At 42.0% G+C, this 22085-nt stretch overlaps 1 protein-coding gene across 1 annotated transcript in view; it reads left to right on the forward strand.

Moving 5' to 3' along the window:
* FBLN2 (fibulin 2) overlaps positions 1 to 22085 on the forward strand; it is a 112302-nt gene that overhangs the window by 60540 nt on the left and 29677 nt on the right. The window contains 4 exon segments of the mRNA XM_081898377.1: positions 738 to 849; positions 3364 to 3493; positions 8950 to 9136; positions 19717 to 19923. Of these exon segments, the coding sequence (XP_081754503.1) occupies positions 738 to 849; positions 3364 to 3493; positions 8950 to 9136; positions 19717 to 19923 (636 nt within the window).

Below are 22085 nucleotides of genomic sequence, written 5' to 3' on the forward strand. Positions count from 1 at the left end.
GGGGCATATATTTTTTAAAATCCCCTTAATGTTTTGGTACTTCTGAAAACCTTGGTATTCCCCTAAGCCTGCTGATACATCTACCTTGTCTGTGGAAGGTGTCATTTGGCTATATAAGGATCAATTATGAAGACAATGAGCTCACTTTATAGGATGGAAGACAAGGTGGGTGAAGCTATTCATAGGTTTATATGTTGTTAGTAGTAAATATTTGGACAGGATCTGTATCCCTCAGCTGAAGCAGCTGTCCAAGAGAAGCTTGAAGGCTGCAATCCCATGTACACTTACCTGGCAGTAACTCCCATTGGACTCAGTTGGGCTTACTTCTAAGTAGACAGAAGTGTAAGAAGCAGTACAGTTGTACCTTGGTTTTCAAACAGCTTAGTTCTCAAACATTTTGGCTCCTGAATGCTGCAAACCCAGAAGTAACTGTTCTGGTTTGCGAACTATTTTTGGAAGCTGAATGTCCAACGGGGCTTCTGTGGCTTCCGATTGGCTGTGCTTTGGTTTCTGAATGTTTTGGAAATCGGACAGACTTCCAGAACGGATTCCATTCGACTTCCAAGGTATGACTGTGCTGTAATTGTAAGCTTCTGCACAATGGAATTTTCACAGATATACCCAGGTGTGTCCCTTTGTACAAAATCAGGAGACCAGGTTGCAGAACTCATCCTAGCATACAAAAATCTGTTTTCCCAAAGCGTATGTTATATAGTTGTATATCTGCTATTTTTCAGGTTCAACAAAAGATTTAATTGAAACTTGCTGTGCTGCTGGACAACAGTGGGCTATTGACAACAATGAATGCACAGAAATCCCTGTAAGTGGAGCTGATGGCGATATTTGCAGGTATGTAAACTAAAGTTAAGAAGCTGAAAAATCACAAACAGCCTGCATTTTATAATCTGACATATGATCCATGTTACACACATACAGGGATTATCCACACTTACCATTTGCCCTGCTCTTTCCACCCAGAGCTCCATGTTTAACACTCCATGTCCAAGCGTGCCTTTTCTCTCTTTTTTGGCCCCAAGCTTTTCTCACAAAAACCTGTTCTTTAAAACTTAAATCAGATCATACATCAGGTTTTCTGCAGACTGACGTTTGTTCTGATTGAGCTATAAAGAGCTAGTTTTCACCAGGAAAGCTCTGGAAGGGTGGGAGGAGGGATGCACCCAGTCACAGAGCTTTAAATTGTGGAACATGCCTGGGAAGTGCAGAAGAAAGATATGGATAAGCCCATCTGCGCACATGCTGCATAAACTTACTGACGTGTGGCAAGACGGCCTGACGTATATATAAGGAACATTTCTCTCCCAAAATATAGAGCCTTAATGAACTTGAACCTTTTTATATGCACATTCCTCCAATTACAGGAGAACAATTATTTTGGCTTATCGCAGATCATACGATGATTTTTTTAATGCTATAGATGAATAAGATAAGGCCTTTAATTTTGCCTGATAAAAATCAAGCTCCCTGCTGAGAATCTGTGCTAAGTGCAAAAGTCTGTTTCTCATAAATGGCACACATAAAGTGCACTATGCAAAGGAATGTGTATATGGAACTGAGTTAATGGGATGCTTACTTTCTGTCACTGCCACCTGAATCTCGGCCTTTACAAAGTCTGTTTCCCCAGCGTAATCTCACAGAATTGGATATGACCCATTTGCTAAGAAGTGCACTATTATAGTTACATAAAGGAATCAAGACTCTTGGTCTAAAATAGCAGGAATACTGCAATTAAGAAAATGTGAGCTCGTTTCTCTCTCATTTGTGGGGGGAAATGTCTAGCACAAATGGAAACCAAATAAATAAAGATCAAATTTTAAGTAAATGAGCTCCTTACAAAGGGATTTAGAATTTAATTAATGGGTCTTTCTTCTCATTCCATATGTAAATATCAGACTGAACTCCTGCTCAAAAGATTATACTCATTTCACTGCAACTTTCTATAGCAAGTTTACAAATAACCAAAGCAGATCTGATATTGGTGGAGTACAGGAGCTTAGCGAGGAGAAAAAAGTGCACTTGGTGATAGAAGCATGATATTTGGTATATATTTATACAAAGAGGAGCGTGTCAAACCACCTCATTTTATGCTTTTATAGCAACTGCACAATCCCGCCTCTTCTCATGGCCTGAGCTAATGGAAAGTGTGGACTGGATATATGTATACTGAGCCAATAAATAAAGAATGAGAATAACTGAATCCATGTTTGCCATGGATGGAATGGTAATGCTTGTCTCTGGCAGGATAATATAACATAGGAGCCAACCTCTAGGGGCCAAGGTCCCTTTGGCTCCCCAAATAAAATATTTGAGGGGGCTGGTCCTTCCCAAGGTTGATGAGCATTGCCATTCAAATAGTGTGTGCGCACTGTGTCATGTGATCTATTACATTGGGGCATGGCTTACCTGCCCCCCAATATTTTATTCAAGTTGGCACCCTGCAATATATAATATTTCTATGTTGATCAAGACCTGGAATGTATGTTCCTGCATAGGGACCATAGGAAAGTGCCCTATATTAAATCAGACTTGTTGGTCCATCTAGAACAGAACTTTCCAGGATTTCAGAACAGGGACTTACTCACAAGTAAGCATCCAGTGGATTGCTGGGCATCTTGCAGAACCCCCCCCCCCCCGAGATGGACAGTGCTAATAGTCATGTTGTTATGGATGCATTTTAAGGACATGGAGAAACTAATTTGAGACCCACCACTTGGCCCCTAGAGCCTTCTGAATCAAGGTTGCTAAAATCACGGTCAACTCTAGGCAGTTGGATCGTGCAAGACCAAGATTGCATCAGTTGTGCTAGTTGCCAATGCATTCCCAAGCCAAATGTAAAGTGCTGGAGGGGCGGGGGGAATCTCCGGGTTTGGTGCTGCTGGGTGTGGTGAAGCAAACCACTAAAGTCGTCAGCACTGAACCAGCTGGCAAGCAGATGGTTTAAACCTGCTGGGTGCTGCTTTGCCAACACAAAGCAGCCCCCTGCAGCCAGCAGGATTGAGTGGAGAAGTGCAATCCTGTGGGAAACATGCTGGCAAAGAAGCCTGCAGGATTGATCCCTGCAGGACAACAATGCCATGAACCTAGAGCTCCACTAACATCATTCCACAACCTTCCTGTTGCGGCAAACACAGTACTGCCCCTCCACAGACACAGACACACACAGACACACACACTCTCTCTCTCTCTCTCCTTTGCCCCTGTTGACCTCTTGATTCAGCATTTTGAGTTGCAAAATAGTGCTGCCAATCTCTTTGGCGTGTCCAGTGGTGTCAGTTCTTACTGAATAATGGCATTTGCAAGTAGAAACCTGCCTTTTGAGAGCAACATGTGTTTTATTTGTTGTAGAATTGCTCAGAAGCAGTGTTGTGTCTCGTATTTAAAGGAAAACAGCTGCATTGCTGGCATGATTGCTGCCAGAGAAGGTGAATTGTGTGGCCCGGATGAAAGTGAGACCTGCGGAGGATCATTTTATAAGGCAAGGAACAATGCTGAAACCTTTGTGGCACCATTACTAATTCAAATCAGGTTAAGTTTTGGCACTTTTAAGGGTTTGGCATTTGTTCTCTCTCTCTCTCTCTCTCTCTCTCTCTCTCTCTCTCTCTCTCTCTCTCTCTCTCTCTCTCTCCTTAATTGCAAAGCATCATGGACCAGGAATGAAAATTTCACTTAGCTAAGCATTTTGACTGCTCATATTTATTTCTCTGCTTCAGCCAGATGCACAATCTTGAATTTCAGGGCCTTCATTTTAATTTGCTTTTCCATATATCTAATAGATAAGAATTTCATTAGTGCATAGCTTAAGAAGTCTATCTCCAGTATTATACTTAACAGCATGTTACTTGCTTTTAAAAAATCATATTATAGATAGGGAAGTAGATTACATCAGCCCCCTCCCCCGCCTTACTTAACCACTTACTGGATTGAAGCTGAATTGAGCAGTTGAACAGAACACTTGACTTAGAAGAAGAAATGTTTGACTCCAGAAACTTTAGCTCATAAAGATAGATGCAGATGCTAAATTAGGTGGGGGGAGGGGGATTTGCCCTGGCAAAAAAAATTTGCACAGCTTCATTCACCTCATTGATTCCCATACAATGGAGCCTTGCCAGTTTCTGCCTGCTTAGGATCTGACTCCTTATTTATTGTGTCCTTTCTTCCAGATTGTAGCCAAACTGAAGGTTTCAGAATTCATTAAACATTGATCACCATTTACAAAGTTGTTTGATACTCCCGAGTGTAATTTTCCATTGCCTCAGCAGGAAATGCATTAATCCTGCCAAGTCTTGTAATATCAAAGTGTCTTACGAATAACTTCTGTTAGTATGAAAAATGTAAGGTCATTCTTGGTGCAACACAGGGGTTAATTGGTTGGTGAGGCTTATTATTCCTACTGAATAATCTAATTTCCGGGACATTATTACAGTATTTGATTATTTCTGAAAATGAGTAAAAATGCTATGCTGAGATTTGTGTTATGGATCAGTTATCTGCAATGGATGTTGCTATGATATAAACTGTACAGCCCAGTTGCCATACAATTCCTAGTGAGTGAACAGGCAGAACTGCTTGTCAAGGACGCCTCCAAATTTCGGGAATTACTTCTTTGTGCAGTGAAGTCTTGTTCCATGTTCATTATTTCAGAGAATGGGGCTGTGATTTCATGCATGCTTACCTGGGAGCAAGTCCCATCAAAAGGTTTGATGGGACTTGCTTATGAGAAGAGATGCACCCAATTGCATTGCAAGCAGCATTGTAAGTCAGGGTGGTGTTACTGGTGCAACTACACCTGACCACCTATTAAATAATGTTGAATGGTGAGCTGTTTGAAATAGGAAATGCATGCTGTGTTTGCTAGCATTCAGCCTCCTGCTTTGGGTGTGGTGGCTAGTGCCCGTTGAGACTGGGGGTGGAGGAGCTGGAGCCAGAGCCAATGACAAGTAAAGCCAATGACATCGCTCGTCCCCATCCTTCTGCTTGCTTTGTTCAACAAGTGTGGCATTGAGATGATAGCTCAGTCAGTAGAGCATGAGATTCTTAATCTCAGGGTTATGGGTTTTTAGCTACACATTGAGCAAAAGATTCCTGTACTGCAGTAGTAGTAGTAGTAGTAGTAATAATAATAATAATAATAATTTAATATTTATACCCTGCCCACCTGGCTGGGTTTCCTCAGCCACTCTGGGCGGCTCCCAACAGAATATTAAAAACAAGATAAAACATCAAATATTAAAAACTTCCCTAAACAGGGCTGCCTTGAGATGTCTTCTAAAAGTCAGGTAGTTTTTAATTTTCTTGACATCTGATGGGAGGGCGTTCCACAGGGAGGGCGCCACTACCGAGAAGGTCCTCTGCCTGGTTCCCCGTAACCTCACTTCTCACATGGAGGGAACCACCAGAAGGCCCTCGGTGCTGGTCCTCAGCATCCGGGCTGAACGATGGGGGTGGAGACGCTCCTTCAGGTTGATGGCCCTTGTGGTCCCTTCCAACTCTACAACTCTGTCAAGACGAAGGAGAAGGAGGAAGTTGAGGGCCAGGGCCAGCACTGGGGCTGGTTGTCACCAAGAAGGCAGGCACCTGGGGGCCAGCTGGGGGCAGGCTGATGTTAGCAGTCCAGGGCTTAATTTGCCCTAATGGGCCAGCCTTCACTGGCTGATGGTTCAAGGAAGATGCCTTCAAAAGAACATTTAATAATAAGACTTCAAAGAATATTTCTGAGGCATAGAGAAAATGGGATTGGGTTTCCCAACTACAAATGTGCACTGTGAGGTATTGGCAAGAATGAGCAAACAAGATGAATGGGAAAGGGAGGCATATTATCATATCTGTATTCCTGGATTGGGTTGTGGCGAATGTCACTAAGACTGGTGTAACACTTAGTCCTGAGGGCATTCTGTTTTTTCCTTGGACAACCCAATCAGCCTTACAGTTCGCTGAAATTAATTGTGCTTGATAAGCTTCGTACAATGCTGTAATTCTGCTTCTCATTCCTTTGATTAAGGGTAGTGTCCCTATAAAAAAGAAATAAAATAACAGATTCCTTTTATTGAGCCAATTAATGTTGGTTTAAAAGCATTCATGCTCTTAAACATCATTTAGTATTCTGTGGCAGGCTACAGAGATATGAATATGAAAGCATCCAACACACTGACAAGATAAAACCTCAAGCCCAGATGGAGGGAAGTACAATAAAGATGACATCTGTAAGAGAAGAAGGAAGTTAGAAGAAAAGAATAAAAGCAGGCGTGGAAAACATAAAAATGCTGCAGGACACTCTGCTCATTAAAGATTCCAAGTTGACTCTCTAGTCTACGGAAGACTCTAGGAAGAATATAAAATGTATTTATGTACATTTGAATTTGTTTACTACATTTTGACTACTAGGGTCCTCAAAGTAGCAGCTTATAAGAAAAATAAAACATCAGCAATGCAAAACATTATAAAATCAGTTCATAAGAACAACACAGATGCAAGATGTTAACAATATTCCATCTTCTTAAGCACAAATGAACCAATCCTGTCTTCTTAAGAAGTCATAGTAAGTAGCCCTACTTCTTAGACACCCCAGTGGAATAAAGCCATCCTGACAGCTCTCACAAAAACCACAGTGGGAAGGGTCTGGTCAGTATCTCTAGGGAGCAAACTCACAGTGCAGGTCCTGCTGTGTTTCAGGTAGAGGCTAATTTTATCTCAGAAGTTTGATAAAACATCACCTTTGCTCCACGGAGACATATATATTAGAGGTGTGCATCGGATTCAGATAAATTCTAAATCCCAAGCTGAAGAAGACTGCTTTTGAAAGGTTTAGAGCTTGCCAAAGGTGAACTGAGAGATCTTCAAGGCAGTATGTGTTGAAGCACCTCTGAAGTGCTTCATGGCTCCAAGGCAATCCAGATTTTTAAAAAATGCTTCAGACAGGCATCTATTAAAAGCAAAAATACTGTTTCTAAACACCACAGTGGGGAGAAAGCAATGCAAAAGCTCCATTGTGCTTGACAAGTCAGGCTTGTAATCAGAGGGGGTTACTTTACCTGGAAAATGAATTATTTTTAGTTTGCACCTGATTTATTTATTCCCAGGCAAATTCTTATAGGGTTGCAGCTTTAAAGTTAAAAATCAATACCTTGAAAGCAGCCTGTAATCAAAACAGCAACCAGTGAAATTTTCAGAAAATGGGTATGAACTCTGCAGGGCAGTTGTGAAGATTCCTAGCCTTTGGTGCTATTTCCTCTTTGAACTCAGGAGCACTGTCCCCTTCACCACTTCCCTCATATGCAATGGGGGCAATTTTGCTGCAGACATTATGAGGCCCAGAGAGAAATGGGCCTGAGATTAAAATAATACATTTCTTGTGACTGGCTGCTTATACTGTCAATCAGCCAGCCTGCCAATAAAGGAATAGGGGGAGGTATTTTGGCATCAGCTCAAAATACACATGAGCACTTTGTTGCAGCATTAAATTAACATAAAAACACATTAAAATGTCTCTTTCAGTTGTCTTCTCTGTATTGCACCTAGGAAAGAAAGAGCTGTGGGGTGGAAAACCCAGCTCTTTTTAGTTGTTTTTGTTTGTTGGAAAATTATGTGCAGTTTTATTGTTTGTTGTGGCTTGATTTAACAGTTTGAAAATGGAATCATAAATTGGATGCCGTAGGGGTAATTATAATTACCTGCTGCGATAAATTAAGTTTCTCAGTAAGAAAGAACAGGTCTATTATACTTGAATTTTCAGCTTTGAAACTTCTTGTTGTGGGTGATTGCAACATTTACTAGTTGGTACGGATCGACTGTTGTGTTCGTTAATGTGAATTTTGTCACAAATCATAAAGAAACATATTGGGGGGGAGATCTGATATATGATCCTGAAACCTTTGTGTTGAAAACAGGGATTTGCAGAATGATGAAGTCCACCATAAAGATGCCATTCTAGCTGCTGAAGCCCAAGCACAATAGGTCTTGTGCAGTTATATTGAAAAGCTGGTTCACACGTGCACCTGATATATTACATATCACATGAATTTGTTACAGTTAGTCACTGGGTGACTCAGGGCAGTCCTGCACAGATTCCAGTGCCCCTGATTCTGGTGCAGGTGAAACAAATGCACCCCTGCCTCCCTAATTCTCTTATATTCGGGCTGATGGCTAGGGCAGCTCAGAAGCATAGCTGTCAACCTTCCCTTTTTTTGTGGGAAATTCCCTTATTCCAGTGCCATTTCTGCTGCTTTCTGCTGCTATCCCGGATTGTTAGATATCCTGTAGACTGTCCATGGGACAGATGAGGCTGCTGATCCCTTATTTTCGAGGCTGCTGATCCCTTATTTTCTAATCTGAAAGTTGACAGCTATGCTCATAAGGGCCCTCATGCAAGCGTGTGTGTGCAATGGTAGAGGCCTAGCTGGAAAGCTTAAAGCCTGCTGCCACTACAAGGGAGACAGATGGAAGAAAATGTGAACTGGCCCCACCCCTTAGCTAGACCAACTGCAGCTAGAAGGCGGATGGAGTCATAGATCTTAAAAAAGTGTAGACTTGCGCACGCTGGCCAGCTTCCATTTTGACATGCATTGTTTGTTTTGGACTTCTCAGAAAAGCAAGAAGTGAGGTGTGGGGAGAGTGCCAGCCAGCAATGGTGCCCACCTGAGAGGTGCCGGGACTGCACTCTGGCACACTCCGACTGGAAATAAAAGCACTAGGAAGTGTGCATTTCTTAGGATGGCCATGCTTCAGTTCATGTATTATTGGGGGAAGTTAGTAGGTTCACTTTCAATATGAATTGAACTGAATTCCTCTCACGTTCCTGCCCACCAGTGACGATCATCATGATAGGAGCCATTTTGGCATACAAGTGATATATAAATTAGTAAATAAGAATAATATATAGTGGTTATTTGGTGACACCGCCAAAGTTGCCATGCTAATGGTCCCTTTCTCTTGCAGCAATGCTGCGATTGCTGTGCGTTGGGCCTACGAGTGAAAAGTGAAGGTCAAAGCTGCGAGTCCAACCCCAATCTTGGCTACCCTTGCAGCCATGTAATGCTTTCCTGCTGCGAAGGAGAAGACCACCTCATCCCTCCAGAGCTAAAGAGGCACCCTGAACCACTGCCAACAGTGACACCAGAGAAACGTAAGTGCTGCATTGTTAGCTACAGGAAGCAGAGATGTGAGGCATCTTCTTCACACTCCATAAAAACCATCAACCTGGAGGTAACTTGCATTCTCTAGGCAAACCATTTCCAAGAAATTTAGGTGACTCTCAACTGCAATAGCAATTACTTGCCTCTGCACAATGCTTGGTTCTGCTCCTGTCTCTTCTGTTTATTGCTTGTTGCAGTATTTGTGAGAAGTGCCACATTTGACCATGAGGCCAAGCAGGTTTTATAAGGGGTTGTTAAGGACAATGTATATATACCTGTTTTTCCAGCTTACAGAGATGGAGGTTATTAGCATGGAGTTTATGCTATCCACACATATTGAAGGACATGAAATCTCCTTGCTGCAGTAGTACATTTCTGGAATCAAAGTTTTCATAAACCATTTCAATATATAGGTGCTATGGGACATAATTTTACAACTACTACAGAGGTATTTGGAATGTGTGCTTCAATAACATTATACTTTGTATTTCCTGGTATTTTCCCATCCCATAAGCATATTTTCCCATCCCATAAGCATATTTTCCCATCCCTAAGCATAACTTAGGATCTGTCTGTTGTCTGTCTGCCTCCCCCTGCTTTCTCGATCAGCAGCCTTTAATATTAAACAAACACCATCAACAAAATAAACACATATTGAAACAAGATTCATTCAGCTACCATTATGAAACAAGACACTATGAAATATATTCCCAATATACTCAGATGTAAGAGAATCTGCACCAATCATGCAACCATACTTACAATATGGTATGGGAATTTCAGTTATCAAACTACATTGTTTGAGTGGGAAATGGCTATCAAAGATTAGCTAATACCAACAGATGTTTCTTACAATGCAATTACTACACATATACATGAGAAATAATCTTACCAAGTGATAACCCTATTGCTTGATAAATGCCCAGAAAAAAGTGGATAATCAGCGGTCTATGAATGTTGAAATAAGATAAAATAAATTGTTGCAAGAGTTGCCAAGGGAACCTTTAGACAAAATACAAAATTCACATCCAAGGAATCTTACTTCCTGCAGCAGATGAAAGGGCACAAAACAACCACTTGGACAAAAATCTTAGCAATAAACTCAGATTGGGGTTTATTCGAATTTCCTGGGAGGTGAGGACTGAGGGGTGAGTTGCTTCGCCCCTGGCAAATGTGGATTCTGGCTACATGCAGAAACTAAAATATGTTTCACAATAATACCATTTTTTTAGATCATTTCAAGTTGTCAGTACTATGTACAGTCCTGAACAAGCTTGCCCTAGTACCAGCCAAACCAAGTTTTGAGTTCTGTAGTGGAGGTGCTGGTGCTGGTTGTGGATCCCCTGGTGAATGTAACACAAGGCCTTTACAGTGGTGGCATCCTCTGTGGAACTTCCTGTTGTCTCCCTGCTATTTTCATTCAGGAATCACTTCCAGATCTATTTATTTTTGCAGGCCTTTGTGACATAGTAAGAGAGACCTGTTTGCTATAACTGTATCACTGGTTGTTCTACCCTTTGATTACTATTTTTTTTTTTTAGGTTGTGGTTTTAATTATGTTGTTTAAGCCTGTGTTTTTAGATGATGTAAGCCACCATGGGCTCTGTATGAGAAAGGGGAGATTATAAGAAATAAAACTTAATAAGAAAATAATAATTAGATTTAAATCAGGTTTTAAAATCAGCTGCATCACATCCCTCCTGTTTTCTCATTGTAATTTTGCACAACTCATTTAATCAACTTCTTGGGTGCGATCCATTCATCTCCAGTTACTTCTCATGTGTCCAGCAGTTCCGGTCCTTCAACTGATATATTTATTGATTTTTCACATGATCAGGTGGAAGGCAACTTCATTCGGAACACAAACAGAATTATTGTGGGGAGGGAACCTGAATTGCAGCTGTTGGATTTGGAACTCCTGCTTTGTTCATTCCAGAAAACAAGTATCAAGAGAAATGGAGCTTCATGAACTAGCGAAGTGACAGTGCTCCATCTAACAAGCTGGTGTCAGGGAAGGGGGTGTCCGGGGAATTCAGAGGTATCTGGAGAATACCCTGAATCCAAATAATCTCACAGCTCAAAAAAAAAAAAAAAAAAAAGGCTTGGTAGAATGTAGGAATTCATATAAACACTAGTTTTCATCCTTGTTGTTTTTCCAATTCTCTCCTTGGCACAGATAAAGGGGAAAGAGGGATGCTTCTGGGACGCAGCCCATCCTCTGTGGACAATGATCCTATTGTGTGGATGCAGGGAGTGGGGTGAGGGGAGGATTTGCATCTCTGTGTACCACCCACATAGAATTGCATTATCCCTTTCTGCCCTTTTTAAGGGACTCTGTGATCCACAATCCCTCTTTGCTCCCATCCTCTGCCTGCCTAAATGACAGGCACTCCACAAAATCAATAACATTTGCTACTTGGTCACAGCATAAAAGCTATTATAAAAGAAATTAGTCCATTGATCTGCTCAAACAATCGTTTCGAGCAGATCCTCCTGACTGTGTTCACGCACCCCCTTTCTTCTTCTCCGACTTCTGTTGAGAGTGCTCCCTGTAATTGCTAGTAATTGTAAGCAATTTCATTCTTGGCTGGAAGTAGCAAGAGAGCTAGCTGAGAAACAGAAGCATTTGCACAAGGCAGTGGTGGCATGGGACCTTCCAAATGCCCAGCGCCTGAGGGGCAGGGAGGGCAAGAAAAGATTTGCCTTATGAGTAGGGTGGACCTTGTTAAAACATGGGGTTGACCAGCTGAAATGTTTCATCATCCCAGGTGAAATTATGTCTGCTCCAGTCGTTTGCAGATGCCATTTTTCCAGCTGTCACTATGGAGATTCTGCACCCTTTCCCTTTCCTGCTCTTTTTACCTTCAGGGTGTAAATTCAGTTACTTTATGGATGTAACTGAATTATTTTGCTTTAATGTTTCATAAATTATGTTTCTGGAGATCATAAAGTAATTAATGCAGCACACTATTATTTTTGATGTTTAATTAGGTTTTACATAAAACAGAGCACAGTAATATATTATAGCAAAATCCATGTCAGGGAGTAATGCAGTAAAGAGAGAATAATATTTAATGAACCCCCCCTTTTTTTAAGAGAAGGAGGTTAGCAGATTGAAACTCATGTAGGTTCATAATAAAGCCTTTATTAAGTGTGTAATGTGGTTTTATTGGAGTCACACCTATTTGGGAAAATAAGTCTTCAATTAAAGCACAGAGGAAGCAGATTAGTCTACCCAGTGTTTCCCAAACTTGGGTCGCCAGTTATTTTGGGACTACAACTCCCACCATCCCTAGTTGCAGGACCAGTGGTCATAGATGATGGGAACTGTAGTCCAATGCAGCTGGAGACCCAATTTCGGAAACACGGGTTTACAGAATGGCCGTGGGGAACCTGTAGCCCTACATATGCTGGAGAACTACAACTCTCATAATCCCTTACCATTGCCCATGTTCGCTGGGGGTAATGGGAGTCTTCAGATGCCAGCAGGACACAGATAAAGATGAAGGTTGGCCTGACTTCCTGGTTTAGGGAGTTCCATATGTGGAGTGGTGCTCCATAGAAAGCCCTCTCACAAATTGCCACCAGAAGCCAATAGCATGCTTAAGAGGGCCACATCAAGTGATCTTAAAGGACCAGCAGATTCACATGGAAAGAGGTCATTCTTTGGGAAGCTTGGTCCTAAGCTATTTGGGGCATCAAAGGATACAGCCAGCACCTTGAATTGCACATAGAAATGAACCAGCAGCCAGTCAGCTGATAAAATGAAGGGGTCACATGATCCTAACACATGGTCCCAATCAAGAGTCTAGCAGCAGTAATCAGCACCGATTGAAGTTTTCAAGAGCAACCCCTTATAGAGCATAGGATGATAGTCCAGTGGAGATAATAGTTCAGCTGTTCAAGAGTGGAACAGACTCCCTCGGGAGGTTGTGGACTCTCCTTTTTTGGAGGTTTTTAAGCAGAGGTTGGATGGCCATCTGCCATGGATGCTTTAGCTGAGATTCTTGCATTGCAGGGGGCTGGACTACCCTCAGGGTCCCAACTTTACAATTCTATGATTTTATGAGATTTAAATAATGCATGTCAGATCATGGCCAGGACTGACCATACCAGGAATGTTCACAGCTGGTATATTGGTCTGAGTTGGGCAACAGGATACTTGATTATTTTCCGCAACTAATGACTTTTTTGCCCTTTAACCGCCAGTCAGTCAATCTCAATTCCTCAGTGGCCATGGAGATTAACTTAACTGGTTAGGAGTAAAAGCATCTGATTTGCATTTAACTGTGAAGTTTTTCATAGGACCTTTTAGAGGGTGGAAGGAATATTTTAATTTAAAATAATATTTCTTGCCAGTTGCTTTGCTTGACTCTCAGTGAGATGTTGTGCTTCTATGGTCACCACTGCGGGTTTATAGCTTCACCATAAGGTGATCAAGATTTTAGAGGGTTGTACATAGCCTTTGAGATATCGATTATTAGGTCTTCTGCTATATTGTATACACATACAAAAAATAGATAAACAAGCTACTTGCTTCTTTTAATTTTCTGGAAAAAATACTGTCAAAGTTACAAAAATAGATTCTTTTATAACATAATTCTTTTGTGGGTGCCAATAACAAATGAATGGAGTCCATTGGAACAAAGTTGCCTGATGGCATTAATCCAATTCTTCTGTGAATTGTGGCTCTCCATTTCAGCAACCCTCAGAATTTTAATCACACATTCTTTGACCAAAGCTGATGCAGGTCTTTTTCAATGCTGAACTCAAAACTATCATAGCAGCAAATAACTTCCTAATGTTGAAGTCCGTGGAATGTTTTCCACAACCATATGAAACAATACATAAGGGCATCAACAGATATCTTAAAAATGATCCCAGAAGCAGGCAATGGGAGATTATCAAGAATATGACCACTCACAGAGATGGAAAGAAGAAACAGTTCCAACCAAGGAAGATTGGCAACAAAAACTGATGGTGTATGCAGAAAAGGTGAAACTTAAGAGAAGATTAAGAGATCAAGAAGAGACATGTTTTAATGTAGAATGGGGAATTTTTTTAGATTATATGAATAATTGTTGTAAACACCTTAAATCATTAGCAGGACTGACATAAAAGTACACAATGAGAATAACCTAAATAGAATATAAAGGATAACCAGTTAATAGTTTTGAATTGGATATGCGGTGGTAAAAGATATAATATAAGTAATGGCGTAAAAACCTCCAAGGAAGGAGAGCCTACCATCTCTTGCGGGAATCTGTTCTATTGTCAATCAGCTCTTACCATCAGAAAGTTCTTCCTGGTGTTTAGTCAGAAACTTCTTTCTTGTAACTTGAATCCATTGGTTCAAGTCCGCAGGACAAAACATGCTTGTTCCATCCTCCATGTGACATGTTCCTCTGCACATGTTCCAACTTATCAATAATATTCTTAAATTGTGGTGCCCAGAACTGGACACAGTATTCCAGGTGTGGTCTGAACAAGGAACTTTGTCAGCAACCTCACTGAAATAAAGATATACTATGTCCACGGCATTCCCCTGATCTACCAACTTTTCAACTTTATCAAAATAAGAAAAGAGATTCATCTGGCATGACTTGTTTGTGGAAAAACCCATGCTTGTTTTTGGAATCACAGCATCATTTTCCAAGTGTTCACAGACTGACTTTGTCTATAATTTCTCCAACCTGTTCTCCAGGAATTCTCAAAAAATTATAGACAAAGGCTGTGAGTAGGAAGAGAAGAGAAGGAAGCATTTTAAAAATCTTTTGGGGGTGGGTTATATTTATATGAATGATGGTGCAGGTGAATGCATAGCTGATATTTGGTAAGCCGATGGCATTGCCTGAGCAGATAACAATATTTTTTATTTGCTAATGTTCACACACTTATGTCTGTTATGGAACTATGTGCTTTTTCTAAAAGAGATGCTTCTTGTGCAGCTGCACAGCCTGACCCATCTTTTATTATAATACAACAGTTTTGTCCATTGTACTCAGGCAGAGTCCACAGGAATAAAAGAAATCTCAAATCAGCTGAGACCTGCCTTAACTCTCCAGGAGGTCAAAATGTAAATTGATACCTGCCTCTTTATTCTTGCTATTTCTCTACTCAACTTCAAACCACTGGTAAGCCACAAAAAAAGAAATGAATAGGAAAAAGGTAACAAAACACTGATTAGTCACTTACACTGGCAATGCTGAGCTTATCAGAAGCAAACACATTGCTGCTTTGGGGAAATGCGAACAATTTCTGCCTAATATATCATTACCCTTCAGAAGCTGATATTTATTTATTTATTTATTATTAGCAACTTGTACAATGTCTGTTGTTACTGGGTCCCCCCTTCCCCCCTTTATTAACATGTTCTTAGCTTCTTGTTTCTGTCTGTTTCCTTTAAAAGCCATTTTCAAAAATTTAGAAATATTAATGGATTTTCAAACATTGCACTGAAAACAAAACCATGAAGGTGACTCGCGCTTGAAAGAGCGACTGTGCTTCTTTGCTGGACGAGTGGCAAAGGAAAGGCTCTCCAGTCACGTAGAAATGCATTAAAATATTTATGGGAAATGCAGTAAAATGATAGCTGAAGTCTTCTCACTAGTGTTCAATAGCTAATGGAGCGGTCCTAATCTCAGTGCCACCACCAGTGGAAACTTAGTAAGAAATGAGAACATCATAGCATCTGTAGCCCTTGTACCCAAATGGTGGAAGGTGGGGTGCAGGATGTTCCAGCCTGCATCAGGCCTGGTGCTGACATGAAAAGGCAGTCAGACTGACGTGAGTTCCAGAGGATTCCAGGCTGGCTCAGCTCTGCCCTGTTTCAGGGCTTTGTGTTGGCTCCCATCAGCAGGGAACCTGCCAGCAGAACTCACCACCCCATCTGCACATGTGGTGGGCCAAAGGGTGAGTGCAGTGCCAATAGAGTAGCACTTGCATTGCTCTAATGGTAACAGCTGGTGGGAGGCCAGTTTAGCCAGCATTGGGGAGGTTTGGATTGCAGTGTAAAGTTGAAGATTATAGCTTGGCTCCTCAGTTGTGTGCAGTGGCACTCCATGAAATGGATGCTCCTACTGGTGGAAGCGGGGATGCAGTTTTCTCCAATCCCTCCTCTTCCTTAACCCCCCTTCCCTGAAAGCCTACTCCAGGAATTGAAGGGCCATCAGGAATAGCAAGGGAGGCGTTGCTGGGGGTTTTAGGGAAGAAGCAAAGTTGGCAAGTTCCACCTATGAGAACATCCAGTTTGTGGAGCAGGAACTTCTGCTGGATCCAGCTCACTTCCATGAATGAGAGGAGCCCTTCCATTTATAGCAGTAGTTCTCAAAGGCTGTGGCAGGAGAGGACGGCAAGTGTTGTAGGCAGATTAAAGGACACCCAACATTTTGGGAATGGTTCCTGTTCCTGTGCAGCTGCATTGTTTTATACTTTCTGGGTGTCCCATGATCATATTATGAAGTAGTTGTGTTCTATGTTATGAATCAATCACTGCTAGGAGTGTTTTCCAATGTACTTCTGATCCATAAAAATATATAGTGTGGTGCAAGTAATTTTTTATTCTGAAAGTGTGGTCCAGAGAAACCACTGATTTATAGAATGGCAGGTGTGAGTCCAGCTCTGTTGTTGTTTTATTTCTTGTGTGTAAAGGAACATCATCATACATGGCACTTCCCCTGAATGACGCAAGAAAGGCAATTCCCTGCCTGACGAACTAATCTAAATTTAAACAAAGAAGACGGGGAGAGGAACAATGAGATCAGATGCTGTGCACTTCAGGAGAAGTGGTGCAAAGGAGATATTCGCCCACTCTGTGCTTCTGATTAAAATGTGAATGGAGTGACTTGTGTTTTGATAGCAGCATCCCAAGAGGAGAGCTTTCCAGACTGTACCCCGTCCCCTTTCTGGGCAAAGTAATCACTCCCCCAAAGCACCCATTTTTGAAGGTTACCTGCACAGGTGACCAGCCTCATGTTTCCCCAAGTCCTCTCCCCTTTTCTTGGGCCTCCCCCATCCACTCATCTGCCAGCTCAAATATAGGGATGGTGGTTTTTACGAGTTTTTATTAGCGCATCTTGAAGATTTATTTATATGCCAAGCATAACAGTTGAACTTTGTACCTTGCTCAAAGGTAGTAGGCGAGCTGGGTGCCAAGTTAGTTTTATATTATCTTGTACTCTGCTTATCTCTCCCTTAAACTACATTCTCTCTCTCTCTCTCTCTCTCTCTCTCTCTCTCTCTCTCTCTCTCTCTCTCTCTCACACACACACACAGTGCTTTTTCCTTAAAAAAATGTTTAGGGGTACTCTCATTTTGACTCCAGAAAATCACCATTTTATAGTTCAAATTGGGGAAAATAAATACAGTAAATGGACAAAAGTACAAAGATTCACAAAATGTTTAGGTGTATGCGTACCCACCCCTGCATCCCCCCAGAAAAAAGCACTGTATAGATATAGATATAGATATATAAACTTTAGTCATGAATCTAAAAGAATGACTTTTGGACACCAGTAGAATGATTGTGATTCTTTTTTGGTCATCCGTTTTCACTTGGCGTTTCCTATTTAATGGTCAAAGAACCAGGTCAGAATTTAATCAGCTCTGGCTACATCCATCATGCTCCAGGATTATTCTCTTAGATCATAGTCACTAACAATACAGAAGCATAAGGAAAAAGCACCCCCTCTCCCCCTCCTTCCCCAATGCTACTGGTGGTACTAGAGGCTGACGATCTCTGTGGAATAAACATATGTTAATCACAGGCATCTGACGAAGGGGACCGTATTTCATCCAAGCTCATGCCAAAATTGATTGGTTAGTTTTTAAGGTGCCACAAGGTTCTTTGTTGTTTTTGCTGCAAGAGACCAACATGGCTAACCCTCTGGAAATGGTTGCATTTTGCATCATCATCTGTTATGCATTATAAAGTCCATTTCTTGATAAATGGCACAGTACAACGGAATCTGTCTCTAGACAACTGAAGTTTACACCAGCCACTGCCTATTCTGCATGACCTCCGGCAAATAGGTTTTCCTTTATTTCCTCTGTTTGCCCTCCACATTTGCTGACCAAATGAGCTGTGCACTAAGAGCTAAAGCAATTCCTTTTAATCAATGGCCATTTTAAAGTTCAATTCTCCCTCTCTCTGAGCTCTCCCTCCTCCCAGGTTTGTGATCAATTGCATTTAACCTTTAGGCTTCCTCTCTGCCCAGCCTCCTCCCCTCCTCCTTGTGGCTGGGAGAGCAGAGCGGAGGAGGGCTAAGTTGTCCAATATGCTAATGTGGATGTATGCTTAGAGCTTGCCCAGAGGCAAGGCTCTAGATAGAACTTGAAACAAGATGTTCACTATTAAAAACAGATCCCCTCTCCTGGGTTTTAATATGTTCCTCATCTTCATTCTGTGGACTTTGCATGCATGCACTGTGAATGAGGGAAATCCCCTGGATTTGCCTCGTTCAGGGCACATGTCCTACTTCAGCCTTTGTAAGCCACCACCTGCTGCTTCTGTACGCTCTTGTCATCTTGAAGATGGTACTGTGCATTCACAAAATCTCTGAAGCTCAGGAAACGTATTACTTTTATTTCCATCCATACCCCACTCTTCTTGGTGTCGTTCCATCTCTTTGCACTTTTCTGCAGTGTTACACATTTAAATATGGCTTCCCAGAGGCCTGCACCCTTCTGTCCTCTACTGTCAGGTGTGGAGAGTCCTCCCCTCCCTTCAGTAAGGGAGATAATTAATGAGTGGTTGATAGATTTATAGGCTTTTTATTACAGCATCATGTTGCAAGCACAAGTACACAGCTCTCCGCAAGGAGGGCAGTTGGCTACTCTAAACCTTCCTTCTGACAGCATATTGGGCACCAGTGGGAAGTTCCTTCCTCCCTCTGCTACGTTTGGACCTCTGAGTCCGTGGTGAGGGAAGGTCCCCCACACTCTCAAGCAGCTTCTCAACTAGCTGCCCCCTCCCTTCTGGTTCTCTTGTCATTATCTCAAAACTGGGTAACTCCTCCCTAAGCTGTTCACCTTCTCTCTCTCTCTCTCTCTCTCTCTCTCTCTCTCTCTCTCTCTCTCTCTCTCTCTCTGCTTCTGAACATGCTGTCAACAAGGAGGGGGCGACTCTTCCCCCTTCAGCTCTCCATCTGAAAGAAGCTGTTCTGCCATAGAATGCATTCCCCAGTCCTTGTCTTTAGACCATTCCCTGACATCTGCAGGGCTAACTAGAAGGCTCTGTGTGATCAAAGCGTAGGAAGCCTATTATGATGTGTCTACAGGGCTCTTGTCAGGAGAAATTCTCCCCTTTCTGCCACCATGGCACTTAGTGAAAGGAACCCTGGTGAAGAGGTATGCATCCCCCAAAGTCTACCTGTCAGTTGAATTACTGCTACCACCGTCATTCAGAGACAAGTCAAGCTATGGGAGTAAAGCTATTCCTGCTCACCCAGTTACAGCCTGTCAGACTGATGGGTTTTTCACTAATATATAGCAGTGCTCAAAGTCATGTAATCTGCATATAAAGAACATGCATTTCCCCTTTTCCTTAATAATGCCTTGGGCATGTTGACAGTTTCAGAGTTTGAGGATCACCATGAAGCTTTGTCGATCAGTAATGAAGCTGAATTGTCAAATAGTTTACCTGGAGATGACCTGGACGAGTGTCTTGCCTATCCTGGAGAACTCTGCCAACACCTTTGCATCAACACAGTGGGATCCTACAAGTGCTCATGTTTCCCAAGATTTACTCTGCAGGATGATGGACTCAGCTGCAATCCAGGTGAGAAGAAGAAACACTGGGAAAATGTGTATTGGGTCTGACTACAATAGGTTGGCTCTCATATTTTGCTCTCATAATTTGCCAGCTGGGATGTGGGTGGTGCTGTGGTCTAAACCATTGAGCCTTTTGGGCTTGCCGGTCAGAAGGTCGGCGGCTTGAATCCCAATGATGGGGTGATACCTGTTGCTCGGTCCCAGCTCCTGCCAAACTAGCAGTTCGAAAGCACGCCAAAAAAGTGCAAGTAGATAAATAGGTACCACTCCGGCAGGAAGGTAAACGGTGTTTCCGTGTGCTGCTCTGGTTTTGATGTTCCATTGCGCCAGAAGCGGCTTAGTCATGCTGGTCACATGACTCAGAAAATCTGTCTGCGGACAAACACTGGCTCCCTTGGCCTGTAAAGTGAGATGAGTGCCACAACCCCAGAGTTGTCTGCGACTGGATTTAACTGCCAGGGGTCCTTTACCGTTACCTTTTAATTTGCCAGCAGACATGTACATATGCATCAGCTGTTACTTTAATCATCATCATCAACATCAACATCATCATTTTTGCCGTCTTTCTATCTTTCAATACTCAAGGTGGTTTGCAAGCTGAAGAAACAAAAAATCTACATCTTATAACAATCTAACGCAATACAAAAATGTGATAATAAAACATAACTTTAAAATAAGCAACGTACATCCAAAAAGTAACATTCAACAATCATTAGAATAGTATAAAATAATAATATCAGCATATAAAAGTTAAACAGAAATTCACCCTTAACAGTTACGATAAATAATTTCTAAACTATAATCAATAAAACAACGGCTAGCCACAGTACATAAAATAATACAATAGAAATTGAGAAGCAGAGACTAGAGGTTGGAGCAAGGCAGGTGGAAGAAAGCATTGCCTGATGAAGTCTCTCCCCTCACAGTTCTTCCTCCAGGCACAGTCCCAGGGCCAGGGGGTGGGGTAAGGCAGGTGGAAAGAGGCCTACTGTAACCACTTGATGATCTTCAACCAAATGTATGAAATGCGTCTATTGAAGAGTCTTGTGTGGGAGGTACTATGAAACCTTTATCTGTGCAGGCTGATATGTGATGGCTCTTTTACATGTGCCGGTCATGACATGAAAGGTGTGTGGGGATGCCCTGCACATCCAGTGTCTTCCAACCCCCAACTGAAAAGGTGCTCATCCAGCACAGCAAACAGCTCTTGGGCTGGCTGAAGAGAGTATGGTTTCCCTGGGTATGGTGGCACATGAGAATCACTCGAGAGGAGGGATCGTTGGCAAATGACTAAGGTCTCATGAGACATCCAATATGCATTGGAGGTATATTTGGCCTTATCAGAGGCTTCTTCATTGGGGGTGTGAATTTGGCAATGGTGGTGGCTTGTTTACCTGCAGTAGTATGCATGGAGGTGCTCCAGGCTCCAGAGGATTAAATTCCTCGGCAAGCATAACTCCAGGGGCTTCTGCGGGAATTGGAGGCCAATAAGATTTCCTCATCCAGGGTTCCAGAATACTTGGTGCCACACCAGTTCTTGATTACAACTCAGGTTGATTCAAAAATCTTTTCACTTGTACGGCTTCCAGCCTTACATTTTCTTTTTCAAAAGTTATTCCAGTCATTTATTTTCTTCCTGCCAAAAAACCCTTATGTTTTCTTCTCCACCCTCCCTTTCTCTTTCTTATTTTCCCTTTGGAAAACTCCAACAGAATCACTACAAAAAAGTCGTGATTTTTCTTAGAAAAAATTCATGTTTCATTAGCTTTTCAGGAGGATAACCAGCAGGATTTAGGTGCAGTCCCTCCAGCAGTGATGCTGCATTCATAAAAAACATGTGTTGCAGCATGGTGGTTTGGATTTTTGTGCTTACTCTGTCCACTGTTGGGAATCAATTTTTTCATTCAAATGTTTGCGGTGTGTAATTTCCTCACCCCATCACCAAAAATAAGAATGTGGTTGAAAGGTGGGGGTTGGGCAGAGATGTGGAAAGTACAATTAACGTTCAATTTGTTTAATTTGTATAGACAGTCCTAATAAGGAAACCATGACTATGTGAACCTCTCTCCCTCCTTGTGGGATGTGGGCATTCTCTTTGGCTAGAACTGAGTCATGTTATCCTGCCTTTTCATTGTGCTTCATCCTCACTAGAGCTTTGGGACTTCTTAA

Source organism: Podarcis melisellensis (assembly GCF_964234715.1).
Source record: "Podarcis melisellensis genome assembly, chromosome: 2".
NCBI lineage: Eukaryota > Metazoa > Chordata > Lepidosauria > Squamata > Lacertidae > Podarcis > Podarcis melisellensis.